Source organism: Coloeus monedula (genome assembly GCF_965178545.1).
Source record: "Coloeus monedula genome assembly, chromosome: 9".
In the NCBI taxonomy this organism is placed as follows: Eukaryota; Metazoa; Chordata; class Aves; order Passeriformes; family Corvidae; genus Coloeus; species Coloeus monedula.
The window spans coordinates 1,389,128-1,416,281 of record NC_138789.1 but is presented as its reverse complement, the minus strand read 5'-3'; the positions used below and the strand labels follow the sequence as shown (position 1 = coordinate 1,416,281).

Below are 27,154 nucleotides of genomic sequence, written 5' to 3'. Positions count from 1 at the left end.
GAGAGGTGGGGGACAATGAGCCCCATCCCCTCTTGCAGTAGGGACGCCGACATTTCTGTTCTCGTCATGCACAGGTGACGACACCCCAAAATTCACCGTCAGCTGGGCAGAGAGCAGCAACATCAGATACCCACTTTTCAATAAAAAAACCAGCTCTCAAGCAACCCAAGGAAATTCAAATAATAGCTGGCCCAACACCCCCAGGATGTGCAGCTCGGGCAGCCTGTCCTGCTCCATCAGTGCAGGAAAGGGGAGACCCAGGGGTGCCAACACAGCAGGAGTGGGGTCCTGGCAGCCCCCACAGGTGGGGACAGCAGGGACGTGGGATGAGCATGACATGCAGAAGCAGAATTTCAAGTCCCAGCATCTTGCCATGACAAAGCCTTCCCTGCCTGGTGTCAGCATGCCTATGTGTTTATATGCCAAATTTTTATCCTCTTGGCATGAAAATCCCATTGGTTTTTTTTTCTCTGCTCGCCTGTGTGTGCAGGGAAGGGACTGTGCCCCATGGAGAGGGGAACTGGGGGGTTGGGATGGGAAATGCTGGCTTGGCTGGTAGACATTTGTGCTTCTCATGACCAGACAGCTTCTATGTACTGAAATATTGTTCTTCTATAGCGACACTGAGCGGTTTTTGTCCCCTTTAGGGTTTTATTCACAACGGAGGCTGCTGCTATTTTTATTTTTTTGTATTTGATAATTATTTTTTATAAAAATCTATGAAAAATAAATAATCTTCTCATCCTCCATCTCTTTTGCCTCCTTGATTCACCCAAAAGGGGGCCAGGGAGGTGGTTTGCCTGTCCCGACACCTTCGGTCAGACACATTCTCCTCTTCCCAAACCACGGACTCTCCCAGAACAGTCACAGCCCAGTTGGAGATTTCCTTCAGGTTTTGGGGTGTGTAGGGACACTCACCTCCAGTGAGTGCCACCCAGGCAGCTTTTGCTGTGCCATCAGCTGCAAGAACACTTTTGCAGAAGGTCTTCTGCTGGTTATGCTACAAACTGGGTCAAGGCTGGTCACTTTTTCTAATTAATCCACTTAAAATGTAGTGAAATCTCTGTGTGTGTGTGTGTGTGTGTGTGTGTGTTCACGCCCCACCTCCCTGGGCATGGGGAGCAGAAGGTAGCTCACACTAGAGCCAGAGGACCCTGTGGTATCCTGGCAAGAAAGTTAAAACCCAGGACAATAAAGTTACTTTAAGATTTGGGGATTTTTTTTCTTTGTTTCTTTAAGCAACCAGGTAAACTTCGTACCTATGGGATGAGAAACCCCAAAAAGCCCTTGCCCTGTGTTTAAACCCCACTTTTCTTCCTCCAGCCATCTCTGATGCCCCTCATCGGTCCTTTCTTGGTGTCTGGTCTTTGCACAGGGACTCAGTCCCAGAGGAGGAACAGCATCTCCTGGTGACCTCAAATGTCCCCTCTAGGGCAAAGCTCCCCAGATCATGCACTCTGGAGAGCAGCCAGATTTGTTGAAAAGGAGTGGTCCCTGCTGCCCCCTGCTTTCTGGGGATGAACAGGGCCTGCTGGCCAACGCCAACCCTTCCAACACACACACATATCACCAAAGCCTTCCTAAAAACCTACCAGTGTGCTGGTGACGTGCCCCTTACAGTCCACTTTCTTTCTCCAAACCCCCATGGATTGCAGGCCAGATGAGCCCTGAGGAGATTTTGTGATGAGCCAGCTGTGCTGAGATCTTCTTACACAGCAGTTTAGGCTTGCAGCTGCACACGCTGCTGCCAGACAGACCCTCTCCTCCTCCTCCTCCTCCTCCTCTTCCTCCTCCTCCATCTCGTTACATAGCCACAGCTTATTGTGCAGTGAGCTGGTGGTTAACTGCATGGAAAATAGCAGAAGGAAAGTATCGGGGTGTATTTTTAGCTTATTTTCCTGCAATTTAGCACTGGGAAAAGAAAAAAAAAAAGTCAAGTTGTTCCATGAGACTCGATGAAGTCTGGTTTCCTACGGATTCGTGTGCTACAGCCCCTAAATTCCCGCTGTGTCCTCCTAGGTGTCCTGTCTGTCTGCCTGCAGGAACCCCAGGCTCTCCCTGGGTCTTCCACCCTTCTGGCAGGGCAGGTGGCAATACACGCTGGGCTTGGCCAAGGGACCTGCCCTTGTACGTCCCGATGGCCTGGCCATTAGGCACAACACTGCACTCTGAGTGGCTTCTGGCATCCTTGGCAGACCTCACCTCGGTTCAGGCGCTGCTTTTCGCATTCTTTGTGGGATGTTAACACTCGTGTTGCTGCTAGTCCTCTCTCAAAAGTCTGCCAGATGGACTAGGACATGCTCTGGGGGTGGCTGACCACCAGACAGCACCATTCCATCCCCCTTTTATACTAAAAGAACGGCTGAAAGAGGCTTTTTTGGACGCCGCTTCCAAGTTCCCAGCCTCTGTGGAGGCTTGCAAATCAAGGGCTGAGAGGCCCTTGCCGAGGATGCGTAAATAAGTGTGGTTTTTCCCCCAAAGGTGACTGGAGACATCTTTACCTTCCCAGGTCCGGCAGAGCAGGTGGGCAAGGCGAGGTGCAGGACACGGCTCCATCTGTGTGTGCTGAGTGGTTTGGGACTTGGCTAACCCAGCAGGCAGATGGGCTAATGCTAAACTTGTGTGAAGACTCAGCCGAGTTCAAAGGCTGGGAGTGTTTCATCTGTGACCAAAGATGACATCAACTGGACCAAAACTATAAACAAACACTCCAGCTTGCCAGAGCCAGGGATTACTAACAGCTCCGTTTAATAGTCAGTTAAATTATCATCTGGAGTTTTACATAGTGTTACAATGATTTTGTTGCTGTTGTTTAAAACCTTGGGTTTTTTTATTATTCTCTTTTTTTAATTAATCCAGAAGGGTTTTGTATTTCTTGCCACATGGCTAGCTCACCCTAAAGCACCCTACTTTCAATCTACAGTAGTAAAACGTCACATTAGAGTTTTAATAGAACATCAAGGAACATGAATTGTAGCCATCTTTGTAAAGAAAAGGACCAAACCGTCTTTATATGTTAAATAACTCCACGACAAGTAAAAGGTAGTAATGCTATTACAGGGGTACGGATGCAGCAAAGAAAAGTTAACGACCCAGAGGTTCATCTCAGGTGAATGATTGCTCATTAATTCAGAAATAAAACAAAAAGAAAGGGCAGGGGGTGAAGGAGGTTGCAGAAATGGTTGGAAAACAGTTCTCGTCCAGTTTTCATGTTGCTGGCAGCTTGGGAAGAACTGGGAGTCCAAGACAGAAAATGTTGTGCAGGCCCAGCAGTAGGGCCCTGCAGCAGATGCGGGTGGGGTCAGCTCTGCAGGGAATCACAGAGTGATAGGATGGTTTAGGTTGGAAGGAACCCTAAAAGGACCATCTCGTTCCAACCCTGCTGCTGTGGGCAGAGACACCTTCCACTAGGCCAGGGCACACCTGTTTTGGATGGGTAAGCCCCACACAACACCTGTTGCCAAGGTCAGGCCTTCAGCCACGGCGCAGCCCCCCATGGCACATCGGTCTGGTGCCCCATGGTGGCTGCTGGCATTTGCCTGAGATGGACTCGCGTGGTAGCTGAGAGACTCGGGCAAGAAAATCCAGGCTTGGGCAAGGCTCTGACTTGCAAAGCCAGCGTGAGGAAACCAAGAAGGAAGCCCTCACAAAGCCAGGGTCACCGTGAAAATGCCCCACAGCCGTGCCAGCACGGCGGCTGCAGGGGCACCACGGCGGGCAAACGGGCAGAGCACAGCCCTGCCAGCAGCCTGCACAGTCCGTCATGGGACGAGGATGCTGGGCCCCATCCAGCTGTGCAAGGGTGCTGCCAAATGACTTTGGAGGGGTGGCTTTCCCCTCACCCTCCAAATCCCAGACCATGGGGAAGCCGGGGCCCAGGGAGCAGAGTCTGGCCCAGCTGGCTGATGATGCTGCAGGGCTTTGGTTGCCCATGCAAGGGCTTTGAAGTGTCAGCACAGAAGCAGAACAGAAATATCTGCAGAGCCTCAGTGTAAATCTTGGGGCCAGATGAAAAAGTAACCTAGGCAGGTGTGGATGCATGGGGTGTCCAGGGTTTTCCTGGCAGCGTCACAGCGAGTGGCTGGCAGACGGCACTGCTCCCATCCTTGCTGCTGCACCTAGCAAGCAATAAAAGAGAGGAGTCTGCTACCCAAAGGAAAACAGTCTGCATTTCATATAAAGACCATGTACATGGTATTACTTGGCGAGAAACCAGCTGGCGTCTGGGCCAGAGCAGCCTTCGTTCAAGCATCCCTTCGAGGCGTTGAGCAGAGGTGCCCTTTGCCCAGGCCTGGATGGCTGCCCAGCTGGAAGTTAAAAGTTGTCTCAGCATCTGCTGGGATAAGCAAAAGGACAAACAGAAGTGTCTTGGCCAAGATTCTCTCTGGCTGAAAGGAAAAGGAGTGATGACGCAGTACAGATCGCCTGCCTGCATATACCTGTGCATGGAGGTGGCACTTGGTCTTGCTCTGAGCCCTAAGCACTTGGCAGCATCAGGCACATCAAAATGTAAGGACAAACACATGAGAAAAAGCCAAAAGGATCCAGGAGGCTTTCTTCTTGCACAGAGCAGACATTTGTCTGATGACCCCTGCTAGACCCATTCATTACAGCAACGATACAGGGATGCCCAGGTCATACTGACTGCTGGTGGCTGCTCCCAGCCGCTCCCCAGTCCAGGCCAGCTGCCCCTGGAGAGAGGTCTGCCCATGAGAAGGAAAGAGCAAAGCACTGTGTGGTCCTGCAGGAAGATACTGAACTGCTGTTGTGAAAATACAGGGACGCAGCGCTGCTGGCAGTGACTGGGTGCAGACCACAGCCGCCTCCCTCTCAGCACCATGCAAATATTCAAGCCATGTCCTTGGCAGGTAGGAGGAGGAATGAAGCAGAAAATCATATGAGACAGGCTGAAGAGTGTTCCTGCCAAGACTGAAAAAAATGAAAAGGAAATTTCCCTCTACAGGCATCGTAAAAATCCCACTGTAGGGCTCCAGTCTTGTCCGGATCAAAGGTGCGCAGCTGGCAAGTCCAGAGCTGCCTCCTCTGCAAACCAGGCAGGAAGCTGAAGCTAAAAGGAACCTGCTTTCTGCCTCCAACACCATCTGCAGTGACAGGGATGTGGAGAATCATTTGCTCTGAACCAAACCGAGTGTCCCAGTACAACCCCAGCTCTCTGGCTTCAAAGAAAAAAGTTACCAGAGGAAGAGGCAGGTGTGAGCCTGAACACAGGCAAGAAACACCCCCAGAAGCCTGTCCTCCATGCCCTCTCTGGGACCAGAACCTTCAGGGCCATCCTGCACCACGGCACTAGGATATCCTGCATCCCTCTCCCCTCACCACGCAGAGCCTGGGCTATACCACTGGTGCAGAACATCTTGTCTGTGCCATCAGGCTGCTGCTCCCCTTGCTGGGCTCTCCTCAGCAGCAGCTGGATGTTGCTTCAAAGCTTTTATTGTGGTGGGTAAAAAAAAATAATAGAAAGGATTTTAAAGTTGACTTCCTGGGAGTGTGGTCCCTCAAGAAGAAAGCTCACTATGTCCAGCTGACCACTGGCCCTGAGGCCAAGCTGCTTTTGTTCTGGAGGACTCTGCATCTTGGAGCACATGTGAGTTTTGACCATGGCAGAAGAACCTGAGGAGATGGGGTCACAATGCCCCTGTCTCTTCACCCCAGCTGATGACAGCACTCCAGCTCTGCCTATCAACGGCACCGCTGCTCGCTCAGGTCTCACCCAGACCTCATGCTTTACAAGAGCAAAAAACCCCATCCCAATCCTGTTGGCCATCCAGTGGCTGATTAGCTCAGCCACAACCATAAGCATCTCAACCTGACCTGCATGCTCTGCCTCCATTTTGCCTGCATCACCTGCTCTCCCATCCTGGCTGTGTCACGGTGCTTCTCCCGTGACTGGTGTCCCCCACCCTTGGGGACAGTCCCCACAGCCAGGGCAGGGATGGGGCAGGAGAAGAGGGCTGTGCCCTCCCAACCTGCCTTCTCCACCAATGCTGAGGAACCTCTTGGCAAAAGGAATAAAACAAAACCAAGAAAACTGGGTCCCACAAGACTTCTAACTAGAAAGGCTTTTGGCCAAGTTGAAGAAGAAACTAATACTGAATCAGTCCTGCACAGAGCAGCCAGTTTTGCTCCCCAGTCCAAATTCTTGCCTCCAGAAACATCAGTGACACCCTCCCCCTCCATGGGTCCGTGTGTAACACCCTCAGAAATGCCCATGGGAAGGCCAGCCTGAGAGCAGGTGCCCAGAACCCTCAGTAGTCCTTGTCACCATAGTCATTGTAAAGGACACTCAGCGTCTGCTCCTCGCACGTCTTCCTGAGGTCCCGGCTGAGCTCCGACCAGTCGAGCCCATAGGGCTTGATCTCGCTGTAGCGACAGGCGAGGTACTTGAGGGATGAGCGCTGGAGGCTGATCTTGGGCTCCTGCAGGAGGCCATTGCACCAGCTGCTGAGGTCCCCCAGCTGCGAGAGGATGAGGCCAGCCTTCCTGCAGCGAGGGCGGGCAAGGGGAGATGCCAGGGGGGCGATGGACAGCGAGGGGTGGCGGGGGTGATGGAGACACCACGGAGAGGATGGCGGGGAGGGCGGGAGGTATGTATGAGGAGAGAAAAGTAAAGACAGTTAAGGACACCATGGCAGCTCCTTGAGGGAGAAGAGATAATGCAAGAGCAACTGAGCAGAGCCTGATGCTACCAGGACAAGAAGGGATGGCAGGGCTGGGGGGGACACACCATCCCCAAGGCAGCACTGCAAGCTAAATCCATGTGAGAATAGCCCCTACCCAGGGCAGAGATACCCATGTCACCATGGCAGTGCTGGGCCTGATGCACTGGTCTTATGACTCACACTTCCCTGTCCTGTCCCCTCTTCTTCCACCACGTGTCACCCACACAAGGCCAGGTTTGGTGAGAGTTTGTTAAGGAGACAGTCACAGGTGTAGCTGTGAAACCCCCAGCACCTCCTTGGGGTGGCCATCACCAAGGATTCAAGTGGCACCACCTGTCACTGTTGCAGCTACTGGACCCCAAATGTAACAGGATGGGAAACTGGGAGCCAATAGCACTGTGGGCAGTGGGGATAAATGCTAAAGAGTGTCAGGTGTGACATATATGGCCAGCCCAGAACAGTGTCACCATGTGTGTCCTCTCCTGTATGTGCTGCATAATCAGGAGCTATGCTGGTCACTCATGGCTTGGTAGGACACAGAACCACAAAATGGTTTGGTTGGAAGAGACCTTAAAGATCATTTTGTTCCACTCCCCTGTCCCGTGGCAGGGACACCTTCCTCTTGACCAGGTTGCTCCATGCCCCAACCTGGCCTTGAACATTTCCAGGAATGGGGCATCCACAACTTCTCCAGCGCCAGAAATGCTGGGACCAGCACGCCAGGACACCCCAGAGGATGAGGGAGATTGAAGAAAAGAAAAAATCCAGATCTGAACATCATGCCTGGCTTGTGAGGGTCTGTGTGGAAGGCTGAAGGTGAGATAAAAATTGAGATCCGCATAGGATGCAATACCACAAGACATCAGTACAGCGAATGACACTCCTGCCACACGACTCGTAATGCTTAGGAACAGTTTAGGAAACCTGTCCTACAGGACACTGTGCAAACCAGAAGGGATACACTGGGGCATACATCAGACACATCCAAAAAGCTCTGAGGGAGTGGGGGATGCGGCAGAGCTCCCTGGTTCTTTGCACGTGCATTTTGCAGCTTCCAGTTGTGGAGAACCAGATGAGGAAAGGCAAGTCGCTGCAGCAGCAGTCTGTAAAGAGCCACAACCCAGCCAAGGAAGCCTTGAGAGATGGTCAGGTGGCATAGGGAGAGGAAGTCCAGGATGAATCCATCTTCTGCAACAGACATACAGCACACCCAGAGCATCACAGCCTCAGTGCAGGCTTGTCCTGGTAGTGAGAAAGTGCTAAATTACCAGTCTCTTGTATTGGATGAGACATTGGAAGAGCACAGAGGATCATGGCCAAACATGACCTAAGTAGTGTTCTCTTCTTTGCAAATTTCTCCTCTTAAAATCACGCTTCTAATGTTTTTATCGAGAGAATCAGTTTGTACAGATAAAACACATTGTGTTCATTTTAAACTTGTCTCGCACTTTGGGTGATCTCCAGGGAATCTGGCAACTGTGGAGGCAGTGGATTCAAATGAAGCATCTTGAAGGTATCTCACGTGCCTGGAAACCCGGACAAAAGTTTAAGTGATGAGCTGGGATAAGTTTCCTACCCAGCTACAAGGTCAGTTGGTAGGTTAGAATACTCAGGGAAGAGAAGATACATCCCCTCGGTAACTTTAACTCAGCCTCTGCTCAGCCCAGAACAGGCAGCAGTCACAAATCATGATGCTGAAGGAAAAAATCCCATTCTTACTGGACATTCTTACTTAGGATAAGCAGGGAGGGCTGGTTTGACAGCTCACGGGTGTGTGTACCAACCATGAAGGAACATGCACTGCCTCTCCAAACCTCCCTCCAGGCCAGGTACACCATGGCAGAGCTGCTTGGAGAGGAATTAATTTACCCCAAGTCCAGCCAGAGCCAACCTTGGCTTTCCTGGAGAGCAAACCTTTCAAGGTTTGGATGTGGCTGCAGCTCCAAGGGCCCAATCTGGAGCCACTGAAAGGTTGTCCAGTTCTGCAGCCACATGACACCTGCCACCCCAGAGCTCATGTCCAGGGCATGCCAGAGAGTGCTTAGCATGGTGCTGGCTCTGGAGACAGCCACCCAAGCTGGCCAGCCGTGAGAAAATAGCCAAGTGCTCACTTGTCTTGGTCTCTGCATCTGACACCTGAGCAAGGAGCCACGAGTGCCTCTCCTCCTCCAGCATTACAGGTACCCTCATGGGAATGTCTACCTAATACCATCCCACAGATTCTGGCTCAAAGCCCATAGGCACCACCAGACTTCACTAGGCTTTGCACCAAATCCAGCTTCCACTTATTGCTTGCTTTTTTCTCCATTTCCTTTCCTTATGCAAAGACCAGGACTCTCTGCATCCCTTCTCGGACCGTGAGGGAGCGATTTGCTTTTGTAGCCTCGGACAAGTTATCTGTGCACTCGTGACAAGTTATTCTTCTTCAGTCCAGTAGCCAGCACTGCCAAGAAGGGAGCTGAGTGCACCCCAAACGAGCAGAGTAGGAGGAGGCCTGGATGTGTGGAGAAGGAGGGACATGGTAGAGTCAGTCGCGTGGGTCCACATCCAGGACTTCAAAAGAGCATCAGTAACAGTCAAACAAACACTGTCTGCTGGCTAAATAATGTCATCTGCAAGTGATTTGTCCTGTCACCACCAGTCTGGGTGCTTCGCCCTCGCAGACGATCAAACAGGAGGTCTGCTTTCCAAGATTTGTCATCACCAGAACCCGCTGCAGCTGCCTAAATGCCTCTTTCCAAGTAGTGCGAGCTGCAAACACTTCATCAGCAACTTGCGTCATCCTACCCTAAGCGCTCCAGCATTTCCAGAGGGTGCAGTTAACCCTCTGGCTCGTAGATCCATGCAGCAAATAGTATCTTTTGGGCAATTCAGTGGCATTTCTGGCTGCTCCGTGCCAATGCACCTCTGCCTCGCAGGGCTCGAGGAGGCAGCTTCCAGGCCGTGTTCTGGCTGGTCCTCGGCTTCCTCGCTGGGGCAGAGAACAGCAGTGGGAACTTTCAGCCTCAGTGATGGCAGCAGCTCTGTGACGACTCCAGTCTGCCACGTAAGGAATTTTATGTACTCCCCATGCAAATCACCACAACAGATGTCAGATGGTCTGTGCAAACTGGGGCTGGATTTCACATCTGGAAGTGGAGACAGAGCGGCATCCCCACAGCTGGGACCGAGACAAAGGTGAGACGTAAGTCCAAGCCTGCTGATCCCACTTGGTGTCAGGGGAATGAGGCAACCCTGGGCAGAGGAGCTGCTGGGAGCCTCTGCCCTAGAAACGGCAGACATCTGTGCTGGGATGTCGCTACTGAGCTTGGAGGTTGTGCCTCGAAGAGCTCACATTTCTTAGGACACAAATGGGAAAAGCAGAAAGAGAAGAGACCCCAGCTTCGCTCCAGGGCGTGAAGGACCTGGGCATGACCAGGAGACAAGTCCAAGGCACTAAGTGCAAGACAGGCACAAGCTATTTGCTGAGTGTCTCTGACTGACTAGCAGAGGTTTGGAGGACAGAGAATGTACAGAGAATCTCCTGTCCTCTGCTAGAAACACACAAGTGATCACCTGGAGAAGCAGGGCTGGAAGACAGACGGTGGTGAGACCAGCAAGAGGAGGTATGGGAGGCCATGGTGTAAGGTGGAGGCCATGAATTTCACACGTAGGAGCTCCTGTTGACGTACATTTGAAAGTAACCCTGATTTCCAGATGAGGTCACAGCTCTGGTTCTTTGGAGGCCAGATGCTATGAAACACCACTGCAGCCCACGCAACCTCTCAGCCCAGCTTGCTAAACTGACTGGAATCATCTGCGTTACTGGGAAACCATGCAGACCAAAGCAGATGCTGAAGGACACAGGGAGAAGGGAACATCTGGCTATCTCCACAAGCCTGGGACATTCTCAGGCAGCTGGAGGGGCTTCAGTGACCTAGACAAGCCTGAGGAGAAGACATGGTGTCCATGAAGGCACAAAGGGACTATTTCAGACAGGAAGAGCTCAGGACAAGCTCCTCCAAAACCTGCTGTGGCAGCTCAGCACTGCCTGGGCACCAAAAACACTCGTGTCACCCCCACACAACCACACATGTGGACCAAAAGCAAGGAAATGCACAGTTCAGACCTAAAGTCAGTCCTCTGCCTGCTGGGGACCACAAGTTGACAGAGCTCAGCACACTGAGGTGCATTCAACTCAAGCCAAAGCCCAGGAAAAGGCAGAAGGCAGAATCCGATCTCCACTCTGCAAAGGGGCATTATTTTTCCAAGACCTTCTGCCTTTTTGCCTGTGGCATCAGCTACCAAGGGAAAGAGAGAATCCCATCCCTTTGCCACTCTGCATAGCACGAGCATACTTGGCCACACTCTAGGGACAGTGTGGGGCTGAGGGGATGGACAAGGATACTGGGTTGACAACGATCAGCCACTTTCCACCTTGTCCTGTGTTAATGCTCCTTGCATGTGCACAGCATCCAGCAAAACAGAAACCCCACTGTGACACTCTATCACCCATCATCGTATCATGAGACTTGCTAAAGAGATGCCTTCCTGGTGGCCAATATCCGTGAGGGACAAGCTTGCTGATGGGCAGGCCTGCCTGCCTAGCCAGCTCAGCTCCCAAGCCTACCTGGGCCCCAGCTCATCTTCACAGCGCCAGGTGAACTCCCCAAAGCTCTCGTAGTGCTGGTTGTAGTGGTAAAGGACTCGGTGGAGGCTGGGGGAGCCCAGGTCCAGCAGAGTGTTGTAGGCTGTCTGCTGCTCCTTGCCGCTCGTGTAGCCGTTGAAGAGGTTGTAGATCTTGTCTGCTATTTCTGGGCAGAAGGACAGGGGGTGTTCAGGGGGGTGCAAGGAAAGGCATGAATAAAGCCCACCAGGGCTAAAGCTCAGTTCTAGGGAAACCAAGACCAGAACCAAGATTTGTCCAATGAGTTATGATTTATATCGTATCAGGACAAGGTCCCAACGGAGGAGCAACAGACTAGACGGCATTCCCTGGACTCAGTCCAGGTTAGCTTCCCACAATTTGGTCTAATTAAGAGAAGAAATGGCTGGTGCCATTGGGTAGCGTTAGTGCAACACCATTTATTCACTTTTGTTTTCAGAGAGGACGTATGCCTCCTGAGGCCCCCCATCTCAGCCCTCCACACCACGTGGCAGCTCCTGGGCCACTGTGGGTGCAGGAGATGTTACAGCCAGGACACGAGACGTGTATGGGACCGTGCTGGAAGGGGGAACTCCCTGCTGTCGGTCCCAAACACCACAGTCCAGCAGCTCCCTCCATCTCACCTTGAGCTTTCACATCATCTACCACAGGGCAGGGCGTCTTGACCGTCACATCACTGGACCTGGAACGTCTTCCTGTGTTGTCGACTCCCCAGAGTGTGAACCTGGATGAGAAGGGAAAAAAACCGAAGCTCTGGGCTCCCAAGACCACACAGAAATACATCAAGGTACCATCAAGCAGGATGACCATGGTCAGGGTGTCGGCACTGCCACAGGCGTGGCACAGGGCACTCACATGTAGGTGGTGTCGGGCTCCAAGCAGCGGATGATGAGGGAGATGGTGGAGGAGAGTCTGTCAGGCACTTGGGCTGGCATGGCACAGGGTGACTTGGCACCAGAGATGATGTCATCCACGAAGCTCAGCACCGTCTCTAGGGAGAGAGGGGAGGATGTGCCACTGGCGATGACACAGGTGTCCCCAGGGCTGTGGAGAGCCTGTGCCTGCTACCACACAGGCTGCCTGGTGCCAAGGGTGACCAAGGCTAATGCATGAAGTTGGGGTAAAGCTGGACCCATTGCTTTTCCAGCAGAGTTCACACCCATGGTACAGAGCTGCCCCTTCTGCAGCATGGTGGGCAGAAGAAGGGCTGCTCTCTCTTCCACAGGATGTTTGACTTGTTGCAGCATCCCCTTGCAAAGAGGAACATCTCAATCTTCTAAGGTCTCCATCCCACTCTCCCTAGAGAAGCAGCAACTCACCTGTCTCCACCTTGGAGTGGTCCATTCTGTCGGTGACCTTCTCCTGGCGGAGGAGGTAGTCGACGATCTGCACCCCAATGGGGGGCTCCGAGTGGCCCCACTCCAGTACCACCAGTGTGCTGCTGGGCTCATGTACAGTGGAGAGACGCAGGCTGCGGGACAATTTTTGCATTACTCTCTCACAACAAAAGGGATTCAAAGCCATTAACTCACAGCAGAGAGCAACCTCAGGAGAGAAGTGACTTCCCCTCCCTTTCCCCTCCTGGCTCTGGGCATGCTGGTCCAAAGGACTCATTCACTGGGGTTGCTTTACCAGGGTGGATCCACAGCCAGCTCTGCAGTCCTCAGCTGAACTTCGAAAAGACACAGCAGCTCTGTACTCTCTGCCTGATTTCCAGGTCACCCATCAGTTTGCAAACCCATCCCATAAAGGCACACAAGCCCCACAAAGGCACACAAGCCCCACCACATCCTGCCACCACACTGTTGGCCATCACCACCTCTTTGCAGACCCATTGCACCAAAGAGCCACGCTGGGCACGTGTGGACACCTACATGGGGTGCGGGAGAGGCGCACAGGTGGGCAGCCCGTCAGCCCCGAAGGCACTCGAGTCACAGCGGCACCAGTCCTCGATGACATCCCCGCTGCCCGAGCACCACAGCAAGCTCATGGTGGCCTCCTGCAGGAGCTGGGAGAGAGGAGAAGGGGTTGAGCACCGAGCAGGCGAGCTCCCATCCCGCCAGCGCTTGTGCCAGTGTTCATCCATCCCCTGGAGGGCTCAGCACAGTCCATCCACCCTGGAGAGCAGGGCTGGCCAATGGGCAAGGGCTGCCACGGCTTGACACGATGCCATCTGGGCAAGCTGCCTCCAAAGACAACCACGACACCATCCTGCCACCCCTCCTGCCCACTCTGCCACCCCCAGCATGCGGCTCCTCACCCGCTGGGTCTGGTTGTTGGTGACCAGCTCGTAGAGGGGGGCTGCTTTGGTGACCTCCAGCAGGATGGGCTCGGCTGGCACGTCGGGGCTGGAGGCGGCGTGGCAGAGCGGGCAGGAGGAGGGGCAGCGCCCGCGGCTCTGGCACTCCATCCGCACGCCGGCTGCCATGCGCTTGGTGCCAGACTCCGAGAGGCTGGCGATGTACTCGGGGAATGTCAGCACCTTGGGGTCCCGCTCCCGCTCCTCTGACTCGTCTGAGGGGGAGTTGCCTGGAGAAGGGGGGAAAAAAAGTGACACCAGGGTGGGCTCCAAGCCATGGATGATGGAATACGAGGGGGCTGGAGCTCTGCCTTCCACCCAGGAGAGAGGCAGTGCTTCTGAAGAGCCCCCTGTATCCTTAAGAGATGTTTGCTCTGTGGGGATGGAATGCTCACTGGTGTTCAGAGGAGGAATCAGGACTGAAAAGCCCATCCTGGCCTCTGTGACTGCAGGTCCTCTGGTCTCCCGGTGCCTCAGTTTCCCCAGTCCCATCCCTACACCTGGACTGGGACAGACCACCCTTGCAGCAGGTCCCCACGAGAGGGAGCCTCCTTCACGTGGCTGGACACTCGTGAAGGACCTGCCTGGGCACTTTCACATCACACTGACTCCCCACCAGAGCCCCCTGCCGAGCCGCTCTCCTGCAGAAGCCCTCCTGGCCCTACAGCTGAATTCTCCACTCCTCTCCTTCGGATCCCAACCAAAACTGATGCCACAGAGTGCTTTGGAGACCAGAGACAAAGAGTGTCAGGCCAGGGGGAACAGCAGTGATGCTGACCTGCGGCCCCCCCGCAAAGGTCTGCAGTCAGCAGCACCGAAGAGCTCAGAGTGAGCAGGGAAGACCTGCCAATGATGCCTCATGATGCCCAGAAAGCTCCCGAGGTGGCTGCAAACCCACTGAGCCCCCGTCCAGCCCCTCCAGCCCTCTTACACCAGTCCCCACGCAGGGAAATGGAGATGGGGAGCAGGTTCTACCCTGCCAACCCTCAGGTGACCCTGCAACCTAACAGGCTCAGAAGACAACAGTGCAGCAGGAAAGCATCAACAGAGTCTACGCTTTTCCAAGCTCTGCACAAGGGTGCCTGACACTGGGTGCCACCGGGTCCCCAAGGCACAGGGCAGCGAGCCAGACCCTGCACTCAGTGGCCTTTTCTCCAGCATTCCCACAGCAGCAAATATTTTGGCACAAGAGTCCAGTATCTTCAGCCCTTGCACAGAAGTCAAAAAGGTAAAATCTGCCCATCGCTGCTGCACCCTGGGTAGCATCACCCTGCCATGGCGCGCCTTGCCATGACGGGAAACAGTGCTCTGCACACAAAACCCCTGCCAAAGGATGGCCCTGGCTTTATACAGAAGAAAGAGAGGCCTAGAGGGACCACTGATGGTGGTTGGTGGGGTTGGAGGAAGCTGAAGGATGGGGAGCCACCATGGAGCACGTCCATGGCTCAATAGGAAAGTCACCCGATAGCAAGGATCTGTGGAGAAACGGGCCAGCACTAGCCTGTCCTCGAGGCTCCTGCAAAGAAAACAAGGCTGTTAAAACAAAAGCTGGGACACAAAAGTGTTGCTCTGCTCCCCCAGGAAGCTGGAGATGGATCACTTTAGGCTGGCTAAGAATTGCAGCTTAGCAGGCACTGAGAAAAAGAAGAGGAGCCGGGGAATGATTTGTCTCTTGCAATTTCTCAATCAATATCCAGCCCCTGACATTTGCAAACAAAAAGCAAAGGAAGGAAAGTGGCAGGTGCTGGAGTGAAACCGAAATGTGATATTGTGGGTAGGAAAAGGCTGCCAGACCTGAAAAGCCTCCAAGCAGGAAAATCAAAGAGGAGGAAATTGCAGGAGAATAAAAGAAGTACTTGCAATCAAGAGGTGCTACATCTGGAGACAGCCTACAGCCAAAACAGCAACGGGTCTGTACTCTTCCTGGTGGGCTTGTGAAGAAGTCCAGACTCCAGGAGGCCTGAGCCCACAGGGTCCAGACTCAGGCTTTGAAAGAAGCCCTTCCCACACACGAGCCCTGGGGACATAACAAATGTCTCTGTGGCTGAGACATAGCAAGAGCAGCACCACAGGCTGGTGCCAATACTGAGAATTAGGAAGCTTCATGATGGAAATGATGCGTCTGTCATGGTGCCTGTGAGCTCCAAGCCCACACTGCTTGCACCTGGGAATTCCTGGGCAGGAGCAGCAAACCGAGATCATCTAAAAAGCAGCAGCTCTGCTCAGCATTCCCCATGTCCAGGCTTGGGAGCTGGCTCCTGCTTGCTGCCCAAGCCTGGCTGCTGCAACCCACCATGCCCAGCACAGGCAGGAAAATGCCTGCAGGCAGCTTTGCTGAGGCCAGCACAAGAGACTGCAAAATCACAGAATCTGAGAATAGTTTGGAATGGGAGGGACATTGAAGACCATCTCGTTCCAGTCTCCTGCCACGAGCAGGGACACCTTCCACCAGACCAAGTTGCCACGGTCCTGAGGACAGATGGCAGCAGGCAGGAGTTAGGCTGCCTCAGCTTTTGTAAAGCTGCCATTCCAAGCAGGCACCACCTCTTCTTCCACTGGGGATCCCTCACAGCTCACTGCAGCCAGGGCACTGGAGGGGATGCAGCAGTGCCAGATGCCCTCTGCACCATGAGGAACTTCCCAGCTCCCAACTAATTCCTAGGCATTAAAAGCACAGTGCTGACAGCCCGGGAGAAGGAAACACATCGGAGGGAGGAAAGTCTGGCTGTGGGATGCAAGTGGAAGAGAGCAGATATGGCAGAGACAAAAGGAAGGAAAGAACAAGATTAAAGACAACAGTTAAGTCCAGAATGAGGCAGGATGGCTTGGCGGGGTTGGTGCACTTGTTTTTCATCTCCCTAGGGCTGCGGGTATTGATCTTTCTTTTTGGCCTGGACCAGTGCCTGCTGCAATCCATGGGAATCCTTTGTCTGGCTCCAAAGGGTGCGAGAGCAGGGTGTAAGTGAGACAATGACGTGGGAGACGCAGTCCTGGTGCAGGCAGGGCACTTTCCTTGCTGTGCCAAAAGCAAACCCCCGCTTCCCACTCCCCTGGGGTGGCTGTGAGTGCCCTTCCCAAGGGTAAGCAGGGCTCCTACCTTTGCTGATGTCCTCATACTCCAGCCAGAGCTGCCGCTGGACCTGCCTGTTGGGATACCAGATGGAGCAGGACTCCTCGAAGCCGTACACTGCCTCCTGGATGTAGTGGTTGCCAAACTGGTCCAGCAGCGCCACGAAATCTCCACGGGAGGTGGCTCCATCCAGAGAGTGGAGAGCATTGCTGAAGGCTGGGAAGCAGATGGAGGAGACGCCCAGTTCCCAGAGCCCACCAAGCCCTTGCCACCTCCCTACACGCTTACGATGGGCAACCAGCCTTTGAGCCCATCAGCTGCCAGCAGAAGGCTACGTCACCTCTTGCCATCCTTCCTCCCCTTATTCGGCCTGTCCCTGCACACTTACACTGGGAGATGGTCATCTGGTTGAGCCGGACATGGTACATGACAGACTGCACCTTCCAGTGCTGCAGGAGGGGGTACCCAGACACCTCGCTGAAGTTCACCATCCCTGCCAGAGAAAGGACACAGGGACTCAGTGACACTGGCTAGCCATACCTCACCATGGGCATGGCTGCAGCCCTTCGTGCCCAGGGCAACACAGCCAGCAGGGTGGGAAGAAGCCAGGGAAAGGGGTTGTGTACACGCCACATGCCCCCAGGGAGGCACTGAGAGCTGAGGGTCAGGTGGTCCCCAGAAATTCAAATGATGGCTTTGAAGGAAAACACGTAGGCTTGTTTCATTCAGCCGTCTGGGGCTCTGCGCTGGGAGATAATGAGCCTCCTCCTGCATCCCCTCCTGCTTCCTTTCCCAGTGCCCACTCCCAAGGCATGCCCAGGTGTGCTAATTATTTCACTAATGAGAGCTGCGCTTTTTAATGAGCTGTTTGCAGGCCTGGGAACGGTCACCGTCACGCCACGCGTGCCCAAGTGTGACCGGCCAAGAGACCCTGGGTCCCTTTCGGCTGGGACTGAGGTGAGTGAGCAACAGATGGACGGGGAAATGGCTCGCCTGTTGATGCTAATGCTCCCTCAGGACATTATGGCAATGCTGGGGCTGAACAGGACCCAGGGCTTGTCCTTCTCCTTCAAAGACATCCCGTTCTTCAGCCATGTTAGCTGTGAGAAGCCAGAAATTCATGGAGGCCACAGGCTGGGTGGCCACTTACTCCTGCCCAAGGCCCATGGCAGCTCAGCTTCCACGAGCAGAGGGACAGAGAGGCCACCAAGGCTCAGACAAAGCCCCAGCACGGGACCTGAAGGGTGCTCACGGCTCTGAATTTGGTGACCAGAGCATCCCCAGAGTGCCACAGCAGGATGCTGGGACAGGCCACCCCCTCCCTCGCAGCTCTGGTGCTGCACAGCCCGCATGTCACGCCTCCACCCAGCAAACTCTGCTGCTAAACAGGCACCCAGCAGGAGTTCAGGAGGATAACAGCAGGCATCCCCCCCTCTGAACAAGAACTGAAGGCAGAGGATAAGCAGGATAAGATCCTTTGCCTTCCAGCGCCTCTCTCTTCAGCGCTGGCTGCTGCCGACAGCTTCAAAGCCTTGCTCTTCCATGCAAAGTGTTTATGTAAAAACAGCCCTTCCTTACTCAGCAGCTCTGCCTCTCATGTATTCACAGCCATATCCAGATCTGCTTCTGACAAGCAGAGAATATTTTACTTATTTTCCTTTTTTTCCCCTGGTTTTTTTTTTTCTTTTTTTCCCCCCTTAATCAGCCACAAATGCCAGCAGAGCAGTGGGAAATGAATAGGATAATTTACTGGCTTTTACCTCCCCAACATAACTGCCAGTGAAGTGCTGGTCCCACTGTGATGCTGGGGCTGAGGTGGCAGTGCCTTCCTTACGTCCATGTCACAGGCAGGAGAGCCCCACTGGCAGGCAGGTGTCCTCCAGCCCCCCCAGGCAGGGTGGAGCATCCCCAGGGAAGCAGGAGTGACCCACCCATCCAGCTCTCTTGGGGAAGCTCAGCCCCGCAAGACCCCACCAGCACCCTCCTCCCTGGTGAACCTGCCTGCACGCACACCTTCATCGCCATGCACCCTGTCAGGGCAAGCAGCACCCACCAGACCCTGGATACAGCCCATGGGTGCTCCCCAAAATCCCCCTGGAAGCTCTGCCAGGCAAAGGGAATGCACAAGGTCTCGTATGAGACCAAAACACCTTACTAGCCACATCCTATGCTTAGTAGCTCCTCGATGCCTGGGCCCTTTCAGCCAACAGCAACAAACACCAAGGAAACAAAGGTTATTTATGGGTGCTGGCAACTTGGAGAAAAGGCAGATCCTTGAAGGCTCTCTGGGAACCCACGATAACTTATCACTCATGGCCCGTGATGCTCTGGCACAGCAAACCAAGACATTTTGGCTTGGTGGCACTGGGTTTTGAATGCTTCATTACATCAGCAAAGAAATCAAAGGTAGTTGGAAAACTTTTTTTGCCTTCAAAAAAACCCCAAGAAAAATGCTTTTGCAAATGCCCCAAATATTTGATGGATGCTTGAGCTTTTATACCCCACAATTAATTTACAGCCCTTGCCTCTCCTTCATTTTTAATGCCTTCCTCTTAGGCTGCTGGTTCCTCTACGTGCAGCTGAGCATGGGATGCTGAAGCCAGACTAGATATATCCCATGGTAGATACATCCTGTGGGAGGTTCAGGTGCTGAAGCTGGACAAGCTGGCAGCTGCCTCACTGGGAGAAACACGGATCCAGCTGGACTCACTCACCAGTGAGGAACTCAGGGTCGGGCATGGGGTCAGAGAGCTCCTCTTGGCACTGGTTCTCCAAGGGCACTGTGGCCACCACCAGCCCATCCGGCAGCTGCTGCTCCAGGCCCCGGGCAAAGTTGTTCTGCCTGGAAGTGGATTGCAGAGAGAAGAGCAAGGTTGGAGGACAGCAGAAATGACTGGGATCATCCCTGCCAGCGAGTGACCCATCCCAAAGAAACACCTGGCACTTCTCCTTTCCTTCAGGCACAGATTAAAAAGATGTCTGCTCTTGATGGCAAGTGTCAGATGCGCCCTCCCCACCAGCCTCTCCATCTTCTGCAAGGCGAAGCCAGACACAGATGGACCAGGCAGCCTGCTAAGGTCCGGCCCCAGGCTCCTTCCCATGCCTTCTTCAGTGAAGTCTGACCCTGCTGGGGTCCCCTCCCTACGTCTGCAACTCACCTGAACGTCCCTTTGAGCACCTGCCCCGGTGCCACCTCCTTGGAGTGGTTGTTGTAGCCATAGAAGATCTCCCCGAAGAGCGTCTGGTTCATGGGCAGCTCGCGGGGCTCGCCGCAGTCCCCCACCTCCGGGCACGACTCCGAGATCAGCTGGCACGACCGCCCGTCCGTGCCCAGCTTGTAGTCCTCGATGCACCTGGGAAGCCAGCACAGGCCCCACTGTCAGCTGCAGCCCCCCACAGAGGGGACAGCCACAGGAACCGAGGAGACCCCCTCCATCCCAACCCTACAAGCTCGGGGCGGCAGCAGCAGTGGACAGCAGCACCTTGGGGGTGTCCCCGTGGCCAGGGAGGTGGTGGGTCACTCACCCACAGAACATGAGGATGTTGTAGAGCAGGGGGTCTTCGGGCAGGGGGACCATCTGCTGCAGGCACAGCTGCTCGCAGCCCCCGTTGAAGCCATCGGAGCAGTCCACGCCGACGTGACGGTCATAGCAGCCCGTGCCATCCTTCATGGGGCTCAGCCCCGTCGGGCACTAGCAGGGTGGGGGAAGTAAGAGGTGAAAACCCCTGGGAAGAAATCTGTCTCTGGGGCTGAGGTGGAGGGCAGGGCTCCAGCACTGCTCTCCACTGGAAACTGCAGCCTGAGCAGTGCTCAGAGGCTGCAGGGAGGACAGCAGCAGCACCATCCATGGCTGCAGATATTCCTCCTGCACCAAAGCCTCTTCACAGCCCTCAGGAGCGTATCCCCTGAGGTGGGAGCCCTCCAAGCCATCCCCCACCAAGGCAATGTGCTGGTATCTCCAGCAACCCAGCTCTGGTGACCAACAAAGCAGCGCTGCCCTTTCCAAACCCACTGTCTGTCCACACAGCCTCGTCACCCCAATGCCCAGCTCTGGTGACATTGCAGCAGTGCACCCCAGCCCCACAGATTTGGGGCAGAGCAGCTGTGGTGGTGCCAGGGCACACACATGATTGGTATGGAGCCTCCCACAGAGCCAACAAACAGATGAACTCTTATTGCCTCGTCTGTGTGTGGGTGTGCAGCAACAGAGGAGATGCCAGCCCAAAAACATCTTCCTGCTACAAAATCAACCTCAAAATATCCACCCTGAAGTGGCATTAAGGGAGGAAGGATTCCCTCTCTGGCCCCCCCTTCCTTGCTCACGCACCACACAGCCCGTCGAGTCCAGCTTGCGGTCCGAGATGCAGCGGAAATTCTTGCTGCAGCCCCCGTTGTCCCGGGAGCAGTCACGAACGGGGCCAAAGGAGTCGAGAAGGACCTCCAGGCTGTCGAAGGAGGACGAGGTCATCAGCTCTTCCCTGTGAGGAAGAGGAGGAGGAGGAGATGTGTCACTGCTTCAACGAGACGTTGTGGACGCATGCATGACCGTGGCTGCTGCGTGGGTTTTTCCAGAGCTCAGGTTTTCCTCAGGCTGACAGTGAGCTGGATGGCAGCCAAGCTTTGAGAAGGATGCAGGAGCTACTGAGATGAGGAGGAATACTGCCAAAGGCTCAGCTTCGCAGGCACTAAACAGGGGCAGGTTAATGGATGTACTCATCTCCACCTGCAGAACGTGGGATGGGGATCCCAGCTCTGTTTGCTGAAGGCCCTCCTGAACTCCCTCACCCTGCTGTCCCACGTACCTGACCTCCACTGCATCCTCCATCACCGTCATGTCAGTCTTGCACTTGGCTGAGGGGTTGATGGCCAGCTCGGCCGGTGGGATGACGAAGCTCTTGCTCAGGGGCAGCCACATGCCCTCCCCCAAGGTGTAGGTGAACCTGCCAGGGAGAGCAGGGCACAGGGGGAAATGCTGAGCCTGGAAGGCTGTCTCTGCCCAAAACCAAGCCCTTGAGCCTCCCTGCTGCCCCACAGGGATGCCAGCCCAAACTAAGGTGTGTGGGCAGGGTAAAGTGGGGTGGCTCCTCCAAATACACCCAATGATTCCCAAAAATAGCGTGTAAGTTAAGTAATAAAAAACAAAAGGCACTTTCATTTTCCATAGAAACCCTCCTTCAGAGCCGAAAACTCAACCCTCACCATGAACAGAGAGAAGGAGCGGACTGCTGGGTACCCAGCACCCACATGGCAGCTGCAGGGGCATCTTCCCAGCCATGCTCACGTGTCCCCAGGAGGTGGCACAGGACAGCCGTGCTCAGCCCTGCCATCTGGGCCTCCTGCATGAGTCGTATTTAAGCCCCAAAATGTGCTGAGCAGGTTGGCTTCACCACTTACCGAAAAATCTTGTCAGAGGGCTGCTCGCCCAGCACCAAGTCAAAGCCACGCTGGAAGATGGTGTACGGCCACGGCCTGGAAAAGGAACCCAGTAGGATCACACCGGCCTCGTGTCCCCACTGCCGCTCACAGCCCAAAAGGCTTCCCCTGCTCAGCCCCCAACTCACTTGCAGAAGGGTCCTAGGGTAGGATGACTCAAACCAAGCTGGGACAAGGGGATAAAAGAGCCTCAGATCTGAGATCTCAATTTTGGGGTCCCTGCGACATCAGACTCTCATCCCAGCCCCAAGCTGCCAATAGGCCAGTGGTGTATCGCATCTGGTTTTTTTAGGGTACTCCAGCCATCCCCACATCCCTTCATGCTTGGTACCACCCGCCTGCTCCTGTTTTAGGGATTTGCATCACAGCTATGGAGCTGCAAAAAGAAAACCAAACTGCAGCTGGACCCTCTCTCTGAGAGGCTTTTGCCAGGGAGCACATCAAGCCTGGGACCGCAGTTTCACCACCTGCCTTATTACCCTCGTGCTTCATTGTTCCAGGAGGGGGAGCTTTGCAAAGGGGACTGAGAGGCAAGGTGGAAGCTTGGAGCCAAGCAGGAGTCTGGAGAGCTGATGGCCCCATGCCCTCCATCCCTGCTGTCGTAGATAGCACAGGGTGATGAGTGATGAGCCACTAAGATTTGGAGGCCGGTGCTTTCAGTGGGACACCCGTGGCCACGACACCTTTGGGACATGAACCCCCAGCAGCACAGCCCTGCTGGCAGACTGTCACTTGCAGAGCGAGACTGACAGGCGACCCAGCCATGGTGGGCTTTGAATCAGGCAACATGAACCCCGCTCCTGAACCCTAAAACTCCAAATCCCCTTTGCAAGAGCTCAGAGCTGGGGAGAGAAGGAGATTTTCCATCCCATCGCATCACTGCTGCTAAAATTCAGAGTCAGAGTGTCAGGTGCCAGTGACAAGCCCAGGGATTTTCTCTAGAGGCTCTCCTGCACAAGCACTTTAATTTGTAATCTGAAGTTATTTCAGCCAGGACAAAAATAATAACGATAAAGAAATCCCGACTGCAGGATTACAGCACGCCTTCTCATTTCTTTGCTGGGATACAATGCCGTTCTCCTGCCCAGTCAGCTGGGAGCCGGGGATTACATTCAGCCCACAGATCGGATTGCCTTGAACGAGGTCAGCTTAGGCCAGAAAGAGATGTGCTCCTTGTGTCTTGCCAACACCTCGAATGCTTCACGCCTCCACCTTCCAGTGCTCCTGCAGATGGGTTTTATTCTTGCTTCTGAGGAGCACGTCGGGCCGGGAACAAAAGCAGAGGCTCTACAGAAGCGAGGTATTGTTCCCCCTCAACTCGGGTGGAAAAGTGGTTGTGGAGAGCTGCTCTTGGCTTGCAGCAGAGCTCAGAGCTGGGGCACGTGCTGCAGAAGCACGGTGGCTGCCAGGCCTCCGCCTGGTGGCACGTCTGGGAGCCCACAGATGCCAACACACCCAGGACATGGAGCCAGTTGTGTGTTTGGACCCGCCTGGGAGATTGAAATCAGCACCCAAGGCCATGTTGTGTCCACCCAGGATGCAATTCCCAAATGTGGCTGAAATTCTTGTAATCATAAGAGTCCCAGAATGGCCAGGGTTGAAAGGGACTTCAAAGATCACCTCGTTCCATCTCCCTTCCACTAGACCAGGTTGCTCCAAGCTCCATCCAGCCTGGCCTCAGACACTTCAGGGATGGGGCAGCCACAGCTTCTATGGGCAGCCTGTGCCAGGGCCTCAGCACCTTCACAGTGAAGAATTTCATCCTAATATCTAATCAAACTTGTCCTCTGTCAGTTTGAACCCATTACCCCTGGTCCTAACCCTACATGCCCTTGTAAAAAGTGATGATGGCTTTGATCCAGGGAAGAGGTTTCTGTGCTTCAGGGACTGTGTGGCATCTCCCCAGCCTGCTGCACTTTTCCCTTAATTGGGGTGAAAAGAAAAGCCCCTTAAATGCAATGTTCAGCCTTTAGCTACATCCCTACATGGCAAGAGAGAGCCAGTGTTGCCAGGCACCACTGAGTCTGTGAGGACATGCACCTTCTGCAGAAAGGCCCTGAGACGTCCTCCACACACGAACTCCGGCTCAACGAGCGACACTCACCCATCCTCATCTCCAAGGAAGCTCTCCAGGAGCTCAGCACTGATATTTCCACCCACGCACTCTTGCTGACTTGTGCCTTCTGCTGCAGAGGACAGGGCAGCATCTGCTCCCCCAGGCACCCCTTACCTCCCCCACTGTTGCCTTTTGCCCCTGGTGCCTCTGCCACTGTTTCACCTCCTCCTTCCTCTGCACGTGTCCCCACATGGCTGCCTCCCTCCCCACGTGGATGTGTCCCTCCCCACACTCCCCACACGGCTGTCTCCCCGCCTGCTTTCTGCAATCACTGGAGGCACCTCGCTGCTCTGGTTTGGGTTGTTCTCGGTGGGCATTTTGGCTGAGTGGTCTTCGGAGCTCACAAAGAAAGGTGGGACAAATCAGCAGCTCTGCAGCTGATCAGGTTGGATTAAATGGGCCAGAAATGACAGCTCTCAGCTCCCTGCAAGCCTTAGCACTCAGGCAGGCATCTGAAACAACAAACTGGGGGATTACCAGGGCAACTGAGAACCACCAAATTCCCCACACTCAGCCAGCAAGTTCCCAAGGCTGAAGTGCTGCCAGTGCATCCCCAGGATGATCTTAAGCCTCTTGGCTTTTCCAGATGGACCATTATCTGGATGCTTTGCTCCACATCTGGGCTTGAATGGAAGCTCACAAAACACCTGCTAAGCCCTCCAAACCTGGAGCTGCTGGTGATGCCTTGAACCAGCTCAACAGGGCCCCGGCCATGCTTCAATTGCAGCCCCCAGGGGATGAGGCAAGACTGACTTCTAGCATCAAGAACTGTGCTCCAGCTTGTCTTCACTGCCTGCAAAACTCTTCCAGACAAGATGGGTGGGATGAGGAATAAGCCCAGCACTGGCAGGATGCGACCACCAGGAGCTAACCTGGAGCAGCTGGTTTGAGAGGAGCTGGCAAGAGGCTGGAGGGGCCGCAGGAGAGGGTGTCTGCAGAAGGCACGAGAAGCTGCTGCACGGGAGTGTGACTGAAATGTCACTGGAGGAGAAAGCAGCCGGCTGGTACACGCTGCAATAGGTGACTTCACATCTGGTCCCCTGACCTTCTGTGCTCTTCAGGGTTTCCAGCCAGTGTGCAGCACAAGGATGGCCACGCCAAACCCCATCGTGGCCACAAAGCACCAGCTCCAAGTGCCTGCTGGGACAGAGCTGCACCTGCTACCCCACCCCTTCCCCGGCAGCTAAGGAGCTCAGGCCCAGGGTGAACAGACCAGAGCATCCCCACAGCCCCTCCTGCACCCCAGGACCCCAAAGCGGGGACCCATGGAGACTCAGCAGCTGGGTCTTGTTATAGATTGTATAGCATCAGTTATCTTTCTTTCTATTATTATTTTTTTAGCTGGACCCAGCACCCAGACCCCGACGGTGGAAGAGCAGCGAGCAGATGTCACACGAGCACCTCGGCCCATTGTGGCTCCTCCCCAACTTCGCTTTGCAACAGCTTTGCTCGGGTTTCAGCTGCTGGTGCCGCTCCCCTTCCCACCCCCCACCCCTCCCGCCCTGCCATCCCTTGCAAGCAGCTCTTTATTATTAAAAATGCTAATGCCGGCACTTTCTCCCTGGGCTGCCCGTAAATCTGCGAGGAGAATGAGGCGGGAGGAGGAGGCGGATGGGTGGTTTGGTGAAAAGGATCTGAAAGAACGAGGAGCTTTTTATCACGCTGTCCTTCAGCTTGCAAAGCCGAGGCACATAGCAGGAGATGGAGAGAGGCAAGGAAAAGAAAAAACAAGATAGAAAAAGGGGAGGGGGAAAAAAAAAGGAAGAGGAAAAAAAAAGACTGGGCAGGAAAAGTGCTGTCCTTGTCACTTCAGTGTGTCCCTCGCTCTTCTGTGGGATGGGGAGCGGATGATGAGCGGGGATGGGACAGGAGGAGCAGGGGCACTGCCAGGATGGGGATATGCGTGTGCAGAAGAGGCGGGATGGGGACGGGAGGGGACGGGAGGGGAGCTGGGTGAGCAGGGCACAGGCTGATGCACTAATTCGGGTCCTGTGCTGGAGTGAAAAAACATCTGCAAGGCTGCGGGCGGGGGAACAGGACTGGGGTGGGGCAGTTTGCCAGCTGTTACAGCAGGATGAGAGCACCCAGCCTGACATGTTCACCATGTCACCTTAAACTGGCTCAAAACCTCCCCAGGCCAGGGTGAAGCCCATTACAAGTTGAAAGAGCAAATTGATAAAGACTCCTTCAGTGCAGAGCACCTTAAATCTCAGCGGGGGAGGCTGAAAAGAGCACCCAGGGAACTGCTTGTGCGGAGGGGAAAGCCACGTGTGTGTGTGATGGATCTAAGGGCTGGGATGAAAATGTACAAATGCAGGCAGGTAACAGTTTATTAACTAAAGACAGAATGAGCTGGTTTGATTTTTGGCGAAGTTATACCACAAAAAGAACCACAGAAATTTGGTTTGATGAGCAGAGATGAAGCAGGGCTGATAGGACTGCTAGAAACTGCATCCTACTCAGGAAACATTAGAGTAAGAGCCGAAAAGCAGCTAATTAACAATGCATATCAAAGCAGGGAGACAGACTGTGAACACACAAGCAGCACCAGACAGATTTGTTTAAAACAGCTGAAGAGCAGCACACACACACCAAAAAAATGACAAAAAAAAAAAAAAAGAAAGAAAAAGCAGCTGATCAAATGTATCTGCTACCCATGATCAAAAAGACGTGAGTTTTTGAAAAACTGAAGAAGGTTTAGGGTCCGGACACGCTGGGTAAAAGATGCAGTGCAGAGGCGTGGATCTCAGCCTGGTACCCAAAATACACACAGCACAAAAAGCTTCTCACTGCCATCACCGATGAAGTACAAAGATGAGCTCGCCTTCATGAGCAAAATTAGATGCTACTGAGTGAACAGACACCGAGCCAACTTGTCAGCACTGTAAATAAAAACAAACCAACGGCAAA

General features: G+C 54.1%; 1 protein-coding gene across 1 annotated transcript in view; it reads right to left on the bottom strand.

The window, feature by feature from the left end:
• Positions 1 to 6,266: 6,266 nt before the first annotated feature.
• ASTN1 (astrotactin 1) overlaps positions 6,267 to 27,154 on the bottom strand; it is a gene marked incomplete at both ends in the record, with an annotated part of 52,030 nt that continues 31,142 nt past the window's right edge. Inside the window, 15 exons of the mRNA XM_082286885.1 lie at positions 6,267 to 6,501; positions 11,290 to 11,473; positions 11,949 to 12,049; positions 12,181 to 12,316; positions 12,645 to 12,796; positions 13,200 to 13,333; positions 13,586 to 13,854; positions 16,722 to 16,910; positions 17,083 to 17,187; positions 19,409 to 19,536; positions 19,853 to 20,047; positions 20,220 to 20,386; positions 21,023 to 21,173; positions 21,498 to 21,635; positions 22,090 to 22,164. Of these exons, the coding sequence (XP_082143011.1) occupies positions 6,267 to 6,501; positions 11,290 to 11,473; positions 11,949 to 12,049; positions 12,181 to 12,316; positions 12,645 to 12,796; positions 13,200 to 13,333; positions 13,586 to 13,854; positions 16,722 to 16,910; positions 17,083 to 17,187; positions 19,409 to 19,536; positions 19,853 to 20,047; positions 20,220 to 20,386; positions 21,023 to 21,173; positions 21,498 to 21,635; positions 22,090 to 22,164 (2,359 nt within the window). The remainder of the gene's footprint in view (positions 6,502 to 11,289; positions 11,474 to 11,948; positions 12,050 to 12,180; positions 12,317 to 12,644; positions 12,797 to 13,199; positions 13,334 to 13,585; positions 13,855 to 16,721; positions 16,911 to 17,082; positions 17,188 to 19,408; positions 19,537 to 19,852; positions 20,048 to 20,219; positions 20,387 to 21,022; positions 21,174 to 21,497; positions 21,636 to 22,089; positions 22,165 to 27,154) is intronic.